Source organism: Myodes glareolus, chromosome 3, assembly GCF_982192425.1.
Source record: "Myodes glareolus chromosome 3, mMyoGla1.1, whole genome shotgun sequence".
NCBI classification, from domain to species: Eukaryota; Metazoa; Chordata; class Mammalia; order Rodentia; family Cricetidae; genus Myodes; species Myodes glareolus.
The window spans coordinates 26707590-26719642 of record NC_142028.1 but is presented as its reverse complement, the minus strand read 5'-3'; the positions used below and the strand labels follow the sequence as shown (position 1 = coordinate 26719642).

The following is a 12053-nucleotide window of genomic DNA, read 5'->3' as shown; positions in this document are numbered from 1 at the left end:
ACCTGTGTAAAAAGTGAATCGCCTGTGGATATGTAGATCTATTGCTGGGTTCTGTTTTCTAGTCACCTGATTAATGTATGAATCCCGTGGTTACATCCTTGACTTGATTAATGTAGCTTTACAGTGAGTCTTGAATCAGATAGTGTAAGGCTTTCAGGTTTGTTCTGTTACAAGATTGTGTGATCATATGTCATTTTATTTTCATAAAAATTTAGTGTCACCTCTTTACTTTTTATGAAAAGATTCATTGGATTGCACAGAATATACTTTAGTCTTAAGAGAGTGAACATTTTGACAGTGCTGAGTGTTTTCATCCTTGAATACAGTGCATTTCTCCGTTTACTTAGGTTTGTCTCAGTCTGCTTGCGCCAGTCTGAGAAAATTCTGACACTAGGTAACGTTCGTCTTAAGGACAGGGCCTTGCCAGGCTGGCCTTGAATTCTCAGTCTTCCTCAAGTGCTGGGTTTATACACATTTAGCACCACACCCAGTGAGAAAAGATAATTTTTAAAGAAAAGAAATTGTTGTCTCACAATTCTGGAGGTTGGGAATCTAAAATTATGGCCTCCCAGTTGACTTGCTGTCTGGCCCATTCCTCATAGGCAATGCTTTCTTGGGATGTTGTAACACCACGCGGGCAGAAGGCATATTGGTCAGTCTTACCTACAAAGGACTGATTCATCCGTGAGCGCAGATCCCTCAACTCTCAGTCATTTTTCCAAAAGTCCCAGCCTCTCACCATTGTCACTTTGAGGTTTAAGTTTCAGCCTTTAAAATATAGAGGGAGCCATGCGTTCCCACTGTAGCAATGGCTCTAACTTTTCTCCAAGTGGTCTGGGGGTTTTAATGTAGGCGTATTGCACATCCTTTCAAAAGTTTATTTCTTAGAATTTTAGAGTTTTATATAGTATTATAAATAGAATTTTAAAATGTTATGTTCGTACCTTTTATTGATACTATGCAATTAATTTTTTAGCACATTGATCCTGTATCTGTATTCCACAGCCTTGGCAAATTCACTGATTAAATGGAGTAATAATAGCAATTTAATTATTTATTTTTTGCAGAACAGATTCCTAAGGATCTTTTATGTAAACAAATTATGATGCTTTCAACTAAAGACAGATTTTATTTTTTCTTTTGAAATATTTATATTTCTGTTTATTTTTCATATATATATATATATATATATATATATATATATATATATTTACTTCTTTTGAGTCAGGATTTCTCTGTATAACAGCTCTAACTGTCCTGGAACTTGCTTTGTAGACCAGGCTGGCCTTGAACTCACAGAGATCTGCCTGCCTCTGCCTCTCAAGTGCTAGGATCAAAGGTGTGTACCACCAAGCCAGGCTATTTTTCTTGTGCATCATACTGGTGTGATAATGAATAGAAGTGTTGAGTGTAAATTTTTTTAATCAATTGGGGACCGATTCTCTGAGCATGACACAAATGTATCACTTTTTATCACATGAAAGAAATTCCTTTCTAGTCATATGGTGATGAGAGTCTAAATTATAAATAATTCTTTGAATGTTGTGATAGCTTTTTATTTTTAGACAACCTGCTAGTTTCCCCTTAACTCTGGAAACATGAAGAATCACATTGTTTATTTCATGTGGTGAGGTTACCATGGTTGTGAATAAATCTCATCTAGTCATGGCATGGTACCCTTTTCTACATCTACTACTAGATCTATTTATAATTAAAAATGAGACTTCCATGTCTATGATGAAAGAGTGAGAGGCTTCTGATTTTCGTCTTTTAAATATAATGCCTTAGATAGGTTTTCGTATCAGGGTTATCCTTTGGGTGTCCGTAAGTTCGTGTCTTTGCGAATTTTCTGTAGACACCCAAGTTGTTTACCTAGCTCCCCCAAACTGTTTCTTCTGATGTATGGCACATGGACTTTCTGCCCAAATCTCCTGCGTGTCCATCTGTCCTTTGTCCTTGGACTTCTTGCAGACTTCTTAGTACTCACATAATTAAAGGTTAACCAAATACTTGAGTGGAGTTTACACGGATCTTTGTAGGCTTCCTTGTTTTGATTTCTTCTTTTTGAGTCTTCAGGTCTTCTAATAGTTCTGAACTCTGTCTTTTAAGTTGTCAGGAGTAGACTCCTCTAAGAATCTTTTTGAGTTCTGGCAGCCCAGGGGCCTACAAACTGTCCGATGGGAAAAGACATTAAAATGTGAATTTTGTTCACTATTCTTCAGTTTTTTCCAAGGGTCAACCAACAATTGATTTCTTATTTTGCCGTTAATAGTTGTTTTACATCTGTCTGTCATTTGCCGTTGTTATCTGAGGGGTGGGGTCCGTCCAATACAAGCCACTGTGCCACCACTAGACCCAGGTCTGCACTCAAAGGGTCTTAAGAGGAACAGTGTCATGGTGGGCCATTTCCTAAGACGGTCATTCTAGTGGACATGTGGTAACCTACGGTAGGAGGCAAGGGCAGAGGCAGGGAGACAAAGTAAGACTTTGCCAGAGTCAGGAGGGGGTGACGATGGCTTAGATGATCGAGAGGATGATAGAAGGCGTTGATTATGACTAACAGCGGATGTGCATGAGATGCAAGACTTGGTCATGGCTGTGGCGGAAGCACTAGAAAAATAGATGGAGGAGTCAACGTAACAGCCACATGTCCAGCTCGAGCAGTGAGGTCATCTGCCAAGATAAAGAAAACCGGACGAGGATGGTATTTGGTATACCAAAAAAAAAAAAAAGTTGTTTCATTTTGGATAGAAGTCTCAAGGCGATTAGATGAACAGTTATCTAGTACACAAATGGATTTATAAATTCAGAGCTCAGGGGAGAAGTCTTCTCTGATAAGTCAGATTGCTGCAACCCGAGTGAGATCCACATATACGGAGGGAAGAAATGTCAGAGCGAGTGAGACCTGGAAAAGTCTAGTCAGAGTAGGATGTTAGCTGGACTCTGGGAACAGCTATGGGATGTCAGCCAAACTCTGGGGGTACGTACGGGATGTCGACTGGATTCTGGGAGTAACTATGGGATGTCAACTGAACTCTGGGAACAGCCACGGGATGTTGACTGAATTCTGGGAGGAACTATGGGATGCCATCTGAACTCTGGGAACAGCCACGGGATGTCGGCTGAATTCTGGGGGTAACTATGGGATGTCAGCTGAACTCTGGGAGTAAGCATGGGATGTTGGCTGAATTCTGGGGGTAACTATGGGATGTCAGCTGACTCTGGGAGTAAGCATGGGATGTCGGCTGAATTCTGGGGGTAACTATGGGATGTCAGCTGACTCTGGGAGTAAGCATGAGATGTTGGCTGAATTCTGGGGGTAACTATGGGATGTCAGCTGACTCTGGGAACAGCCATGGGATGTCGGCTTAGTTCTGGGGATAACTATGGGATGTCAGCTGAACTCTGGGAACAGCCATGGGATGTTGACTGAAGTCTGGGAGTAACTGTGGGATGTCAGCTGAACTCTGGGAGTAAGAATGGGATGTCGGCTTAGTTCTGGGGATAACTATGGGATGTCAGCTGAACTCTGGGAACAGCCATGGGATGTTGACTGAAGTCTGGGAGTAACTGTGGGATTGCGGATGCAAGAAGTCAGTCCGGTGAGCCGAGTTATAGCTGCAGGACTCTGGGCATTTAACTATGGCTGATTTCTTTCCTGGATACAGGGCTATCGTGAAGAGAAAAACAAGGGTGAATGCTGTGGAAGATGCTTGCCTACAGCTTGCACTATTCAGCTAAGAGGAGGACAGGTCGTGACATTGAAGGTGGGAATGAGCTGAACTCAGGAGTCTCTGTTCATGCTCCTTTGGTTCCTCCTGGGCAGGGGTGTCTTTTCTTCAAGCAGGAAGACTAGCTTGGGCTCATTGCTGGCTCCTTTTCTCACTTCGTTTTCTAAAGGAAGTGCAGATGGCTTGTGGAAGGCACAGGGTTTCCTCATTGATTTTGTTAGCCTTTTGCCTTCCTGACAAGCATGTAGTTGGTGTACGACCTCATCTGGAGCAGATTGATTTTTTTTTTTTGAAAAAGATTTTCTGTGGACTTGAGGCCCTGTGGGACTAGACGGGCAATCAGGGTGAGCAGACCCCCCGTGGCTTCTGGAACTAACTGGTGGGTCTGAGGCGGGATCTTGGTTCATAGCACATCTGACTATCAATGAGTTGACTGTCACTGCATCTCCATCTTGTAAGTACATGGCCAGAAGAGTCCGGGGACTTCCTATATTTCTGCAGCTCTCGTCCTAGTAAATAAACGATGGCGCTGAGACACTACCTCGAGTCTGTACTCTGAGTGTGTAGTTTTTACATACTGTCTCATCTCTTTTCCATAGTTCTCCGCATTGTTTTTAGCAATTCAAAGGCGCAAGGCCATGACTGGCTGTAGTTTTGTGATCCGAACGCTGTCGTTAATTCGTTCTATCGACTCTCCTCTTTCTTTGCAGCAAGATGAGACGCTCCAGGATGGCTGTGACAGCCATTTCTGCAAGGTCAACGAGAGAGGAGAGTACATCTGGGAGAAGAGGATCACAGGCTGCCCGCCCTTCGATGGACACAGGTGTCTGGCTGAAGGCGTGAGTAGTTAGACTTCAGGCTCTGCCTTTGTCTTAAAGACCTCACCGTTGGACTCCAAGGGTGGAGTTCGGGGCAACAGTCAGGGCAACTCTTATGCAATCTCACAGTGTCCAAGACAGATCCCTGTATGGGTAGAGGAATCGATGAGATGGTGATGGAGAGAATTCTCTGAGGCAGAGGATGCTTTGAAAATAGCTGGTCACCAGAGGGAAGCCATGATCTTTGAATAGGAAGACAGGACAATGATTATAGGGTCAAAGATCAGAGCCTACTTCCAGGTTTGAAAACTCACCCAAAGCTACCAATCTCTGATCTCGAAAAACCCACCAATATCTGGGCTTTCCTTGAAATCTCACCAGTTCTTACCCTGGAAATCTCTGTCTCCAAGACATCCTGTATAAAGCCTACCTTCTGCTCAGTCCTCTTCTGCTTCTCACCCGGCCAGAGGCAGTCACCTTCTTGTGTCTTTCCCAATGACTCTCTTGTGTGAGGTTTGTTGTGCAGCGTGACGTAGTGGTATTCCTTGGCTCCCCTCAGAGCTGCAGCCCTTGTATAGGGGAAACCTTTCCCTTTAGAGTTGTAACACTTGAATGGACCCTATTTCATTTCTTTCTGGGAATTAAGACTATTCTGATTAGGTGAAATATTCAGTTGGTTCACAATTGTGATGGAAAAGCCATCTATGTCTGGGGATTTCTGCTCAGAGCTCTGTACTCAGAGCCAGGAATTCATGTGACCTGAGAGCTCATCCTATTGAATTATTTGCCCCTGATCTTGTTCTTTTCTTTTTGTCTTAGGGGAAAATCATGAAAATTCCAGGCACCTGCTGTGATACATGTGAGTCCATTACTAACAGCCTATGCTTTGACATCCATTAGACCAAGGCCAAGCACCATTATTTGAAGAAAACCTTATTCCAGAAAAATGGTTCTTATCTATTAGTTCTTCATTATTCTCAACCCTTTGGTCAACTGCCTTCCCTTTCTGACTATCATTAGCCCACACCCTGCTCAGATCTCATGGATTGCCCATGAAGCAAGTACTTCCTGATTTCTCCCATCTCCAGCTCTAGCCTCTTACGAACCTTAGAACCTTTGATTGTTCATATATCTATCATGGCAGAGCATCACAAGGCCAGTCCAAGTTTATGGCCTTATTTTCAACAACCTTGGTCCCACTTGACTATATTAGTGGCTTTGATTGGTAGAGCCAGTCAGAGGTGGGCAGTTTGGAGTTGTGCATCAGGTAGTAGGTTCCCCATCCATTTTGTGTTGATGAGCACAAGTCACATTTTTTTTTATTTTTTGCCTAGACTAATATTTCTTCTTTTAGTTTACTTTAGTTTGTTTAGTTTCATTTTAGAGTCATGAACTCATGCTTGGTTGAAGTTAGAGAAGAGTGAAAACGTGGGTGCCTTCTATCATTTTTCTTTTCTTGGTGGCTTGCTATCGCATCCCCAGTGATTGCCATCACCGAACTGCAGAAGGAGGAAACACACTCTGAGAGTGTTTCCTTGCAAATTTTCATTTGAATGGTCTAAGTTTATGAATTTAGGAAGTCATCAGAGAAGATGCACTCTCTCCAGACGCTATTCTTGGGATTTGGTAAAGAGGCCGCTCTCTACAAAACCAGCAATAAAGAGTCTTCCATGACCAACATGCTCAGGAGGCTGTAAGGCCACCTGGAAGGAAAGTAAGCTAGACTGAAGGATTTAAACTTACAACAAGAGAATATTGCACATTGGCTCCAGATTCACCCTCTTATGCGGTTGGAAAACCTTTCCCTCTAACAAGAAATTAGTCTGAAGTTGGGAGACAGGCTAATGTGTCTACAGGACTGGCCTACATGTGGAACCATGCAGCATGGGAAACTGTCAGGACTCAGATCATCATAGTGAGCTGGGAGTAGAGCTTAGACTTCCCAGGGAGTCAAGCAGAGCTTCAGGAGTGAAGGCCATTGTAGATAATAATACTCATGTCGGTGGCATTGAAGAAGCAATGCTCAAGGAGATAGTGGCCCAAAGGGTCTTAGGAGTCTCCCAGCCTCTATAGAGGGAGTGAATATGTCTGTGTGGTCAGGGCATTTGTCTTCTTAGCCAAAGACAGGGATGGACTGATATTAATTCTATCTAGTGGCGACTTCATTGTCCATTCGCTTCTGAGTATAGTTACAGCATGACAAGATTGCTTAGGCCGTGATGTTTTTCTGAATTTCAAATGATATAAAAGCAAGCCTCATCCATCTATATGACCAAAGCACAGCCAACCTAGGCTCCCTCGGCAATTAAAATTGTGCCGTTAACTGAGTTATCCAGTAGCAATGATATCTCTGAATTGGAGGAGCCAGGAGCAACAGGAGCTTGAGAAAATTCCTCCTCCCGCAACTGGCTCTGGTTAATTGTTGGTAGAAAGAGGACCGTTTCCAACTTAGTGAAGACACTGGATGTGGAAAATGCTCTGTAGAACCCCAGCTAGCCAGCCCTCCTGTTCTGATCCTCCCTTGTTCTATAGGTGAGGAACCCGATTGCAAAGACATTACAGCCAATCTGCAGTATGTCAAAGTGGGAGACTGTAAGTCCCAAGAGGAAGTGGACATTCATTACTGCCAGGTAAGACTGTGCGACTTCAAGAAGCCTTGGGAGTAAAAGGGTAAAGTTCTAGAAGAACGTGGAAAAGTTACAAGGAAGAGAGATACAAGAAACCAGAAACATTGCTTTTTAAAGTGACTGTTTCATTTAGGGAATAGAATTGTTGGACCCAGAAGTAAGACCAAAGCAAATCTTGTAAAGAGACTTGGAAGTCATTTCTTGAAGATGGGGACTCAGGATTAGTCAGTGTGTGTAGAAACCACAACAAGAGGGATTTGGGTGTGTGTGTGTGTAATAGCTGGAGAAAGGTAGTTTCTGAGATCTATCTTTACAGGTTGCCTAACTTTCCTAGGCGCTTCTGGGTGAGGCAGGGCCCGTCTTGCTTAGAAAGGCAGGAGGAGGAGGGGTGCAGGCTGTCCCAGTCCTGCCGCCCCATTCTGGATCGCCATGCCTCATTCCTCTGCTCTATTGCAGGGCAAGTGTGCCAGCAAAGCCGTGTACTCCATCGACATTGAGGATGTGCAGGAACAATGTTCCTGCTGCGGGCCTTCGAGGACAGAGCCTATGCGTGTGCCCTTGCACTGTGCCAATGGCTCCGTCGTGTACCACGAGGTCATCAATGCCATGCAGTGCAGGTGCTCTCCCCGGAAATGCAGCAAGTGAGGCCTGCCCAGCTGCAGTAGGCTCCTGCTGCTGCCTGTGCCATGGCCTGACCAGCCAGAGAGTCCCTCCTCCCTTGTGCATCCTGTCCTTGTGCCCTGCTGGGCCCACAATAAAGGCCAAGCTCTTGTCTTCACGAAGGCTGGTGGTGGACTGTGTCTGACGTCTGAGATGACAGCTGTGACCTAAGTCTGAGGTCTGAGGGTAGTTTTGAGGAGCAAACACAGGGTTCCACAAATGCCCTTAGCCCAGTGTCTGGGGCCAAGGTCGTCTACTACCAGGAAGCAATGGAATTACGGCATCTTCTGGGTGGGAAGGGACAGGGTGGAGAGACTTCTCCAGAAGCTTAGCCTGGTGATCTGAACCTGTAAACATATACTTAGGAACACTTAGTTCTCAGTTCTCTCAGTCAGCTTGCTTCTGTGCCTGACAGAGAGGTGTGCCCTGGAACTGGGCTCTTGCTGTCAGGGTGGATGACATGGTGGACAGGCATGACAAACTCCCAAGCACCTTAGCAGTCCCTGCAGAAGGGAGGTACCTGGAGACTGGATGCCAGCAGATGCAGAAGCCAGGTCCCATCACAGGCTCAGTTATAGCAGCTGAGCGCCAGGCTCAGAGGCAGCCCAGGGCTCTACCTATGACCCTCACCCAAGTGTACTGTCTCCAACAACCCCTTTCTTTACCTGTAAAATTAGCATGGTCATCTCATTTATACGATTGCGAGGATCAGTAGCTTGTGCTTAAGATAAAACTTGAATTGTCCCAGTGACCTCAAAGTGCTCAAGTGTAAGAGATGAACATAAGAATGAGAAACCCGTTCTCACAGGTAGCAACACCAGTGGCAGAGTGTTGGGAACTTCCTGTAACTATGGCTGACACGTTGACTGCTGTGAACTTTAGGCTAGCTGCCAGGCCCTACCTGCTCCAGACATCCTCAGTGGAAGGGTAGCATTAAGAACAAACAGCATCTAGTTTTTGGATCTCCAGGTGGTCTGTTACTCTCACTTTCTTTGAAATGTATGGAGAAGACATGCATGTCCATGCTGGCAGAACGGGAGGGAAACAGAGGATATATCCTGGTTGTGTTCTGGGAGATTGAAGGGTCCTGGTGCTCATTCCAGGTCTTTTTCACATAGGTGAGATTTATCTCACAAGAGGACTGGACAATACAGCAAGAAAGGTTTTGACATCTGGTCTGCCATCTTTGTCTAACCCCTGTACAGAGAATGAAAACAGTTTAGTTAAGTTAGATGGCTCACAAACGTTACACAGTCTCTGGATAGCAGGTCCAGGTTCAAAACCCAAGTGCCTTTACATCTAGACAAGAACTCCCAGGCCAATCAGCCAGAGCACCACGGTCCCTGCTGCTTAGAGAGTCTTTTGTCACTCCCGTGAGAATCAGCAGCTGCTATATTCCTAGGTTTCTGTCACCTGCCACTGCCTGGGACAAACGGCATGAGAAGCTCTGTCACAGGGCGCAAGCCATGATGATTACAGGGTTTGGTGAAGCTTAGCGGGGTCGACAGAGGGAAGAGAGATGGATGCTTTATATGACTACTTAATAATTCAGAGGTTGTCATTTCTCCACATCCCTGTGCTCCCCAACTTTGAGTCACCTGTAAGGTCAGTCTCTGGAGGAAACCAGATCCAGGGACAGGATTAACTGTCACTCTCTGTCACTCTTCTGACTGATCAATTAACACTACTTGTGGATGAGGACAAGTGTGGCCAGTTTGTCTATCTATCTATCTATCTATCTATCTATCTATCTATCTATCTATCTATCTATCTATTATTTTAACCTGTCCTTGGTGGTTGAAGGATGAGTCCCTCATGCTATTCCACGGCAGGGGGCAGGGGGGACCGAGGTCAAGAAAGCCATGTTTCAGTTGAAAACACAAGAAGAGGAATAGGTGGGCTGCCCTACTTTGCTGTCTATTAAGGTAATTAAACAGCTCTCCTAAGCAACTTGGGGAATAAAGGGTTTGAAGTTCAGCATACAGCTCACAGCTCATCATGAAGGAAGTCAGGGCACAAGCTGGTGACTGGAGGCAGGAGCTGATGCAGAGGCCATGGAGGGGTGCCGCTTACTGGCTTGCCTCTTGTGGCTTGTTCAGCCTGCTTTCTTATAGAACCCAGGACCTCCCACCCAGGACAGGCACTGCTCACAGTGGGCCGGGTCCTCCCTCATCAATTATTTATCAAGATAAGGCTCTGAAGATTTTTCTTTTCTTTTTGCATTTTTATTGATTCCTTGCGAATTTCACATCATGCACCCCAATCCCATTCATTTCCCAGTCCTTTCATATCTGCACTCCACCCTGGTAACCTTCCCACAAAAAGAAAAAAAAATGAAAATTAAAAAAAAATCGTGCCGAACTCTCTCGGCAACAACTTGCTCCTCTATCAACCACAGCCTTCTCTCACCCCTGTCGTAGTTCTGCTGTACAGGCACCATTGCTCTCCTCCATCTTCCCCGCATCTCCATCTTCGTCATACTGTGTGGCATCCAGTACACCCTTTCGCCCAAACGACTTTCCTTGCAAAGTTCACCGCAATGAGTTGTTGGTCTGGTTCAAGGGCCCTGACTTCTGCTCCACCACTGAGACTGAACCCTCACAGAGACTCCTCTAGAATGTCCTGCTGCTGTCCTGAGTCATGGAGATCCTATGGCCATGGCTCTGTAGGACTGGTCCCTCCTTGTGCTCTAGCAGGTCATAGATAGGGTAGATGTTGGGGTGGGCCAACTCAAAGGTCTGAATCTGGGCCTGGGTGGTAGCTAAGTTGCTCAGCCCACCAGCTCACCTGTGCCCACACCGCTGGAGCCAGCTCTTCCATACAGCCCAGCTGATGATATGGGGTCAGCTCTCCCGTGCCCACACCTCTGAGGCCAGCTTCCAAAGAGTTTCTTAAAGGCAACTTTGTGGAGGCAATCCCTCAATTAAGGTTCCCTCTTCCCAGATGTCTCTGGCTTGTGTCTAGTTGACAAAACCTAACCGGTGCGTGGGTGTAATGCACACGTGTGTCTATGTGCACATCTGTGTTCCTTCACCTACAGGTTTTCCAAGGATAGAGTCTGCCCTTGTTAGTGGGACCCCCCCCCCTTTTTGGTCACCCTTAGCTCAAATGAAACAGAATCCTTTTTTAGTTACTTTTATCTGTCACCTTGACCTAGCCTGGAGTCATCCGAGGGAGCCTCCACTGAGGGACTATTCAGCTTAGATTGGCTAGTGAATACATCTGCTAGGCTTTGTCTGGATTGACGATTGGCGTCAGGAGGCCCATCCGCTGTGGGAAACACCAGCCCTAGCAGGTGGGCCTTTCCGGAGCTGGAGTGACTTGGAGAGAGCCAGTAAGCAGTCTTCCTCCATTGCTCCCGAGTCCAGGTTCCTGCCTTCCTTCTGCCCTGACTTCCCTCAGTGATGGACTGTGGACCTGGAAGTTTATGCCCAATAAACCCATTCTTCCCATAACGGCTTTGGAGTGCTTAATCACAGCAGTAGAAGTGTAACCAGGACAGTCCCCAAGAGTGTTTTAGAGGAATGTCATGGAAGAACTCCTTGGGGAAGGAGAACTGAAAGATGGAGATGAAGCAATGGTGGATGGGTGCCTTTTATTCATTTAGGGGTAGAAATGGCGTGGACAAGCACCCCTGGAAGCAGGAAGAGGGTTCTGTGAAGGAAGGAGATCGTGAAGCAAAAGAGGAGAGAGAGAAGCCATGGTCAGGTCCCTAAGTCACTCTAGGGAAATGACACTACTCTTGGACCACAGATTAACATTTGCCCCTCCCTCAACTGTCCTTGCGTCTCCTAAATCCATGCCTTCTCCTCTCTGCCCTGTGATCTTGTGGACATACACCTGCTATCTACTCGCAGGACGGTGGCTTTTTCTTGTTTTACTCCAAGACAGCTGGTGATGGGGTACAGAATGGGAAGGGGCCCCATCGTACTGTTTAAACCCCCATTACTACTCAGAGCTGAAGCCTGGAGAGTGGCGACCCTTGGGGCCACAGGAAGGAGGCTTCCCTGGCAGAACTGAAAACTAATCAGCCAGACGGTTCACGAGATAATCCGAATGAATTATCACAGGCGAGCCAGCCGGGTTGCTCTCCTTTAGAGCAACCCTCTCGTGGAGGAGCGCCAGCAGCATTTACTCCCTGACCCGCAGCCCATGACCCCAGCGTGTCACCCTGCTGCACCTGAGTTTGGGCTCCTTCCTGGATGTTAGACTAGCTT

The 12053-nt window shown here is 45.9% G+C and overlaps 1 protein-coding gene across 2 annotated transcripts in view; it reads left to right on the top strand.

Moving 5' to 3' along the window:
* Vwf (von Willebrand factor) overlaps positions 1-7954 on the top strand; it is a 144038-nt gene extending 136084 nt beyond the window's left edge. For both annotated transcript variants that reach the window (XM_087904192.1, XM_087904193.1), the window contains exons 48-52: positions 3669-3767; positions 4442-4570; positions 5369-5408; positions 7082-7179; positions 7633-7954. In XM_087904192.1, coding sequence (XP_087760318.1) covers positions 3669-3767; positions 4442-4570; positions 5369-5408; positions 7082-7179; positions 7633-7821 — 555 coding nt within the window. In that variant the 3' untranslated portion in view covers positions 7822-7954. The remainder of the gene's footprint in view (positions 1-3668; positions 3768-4441; positions 4571-5368; positions 5409-7081; positions 7180-7632) is intronic.
* Positions 7955-12053: the final 4099 nt, after the last annotated feature.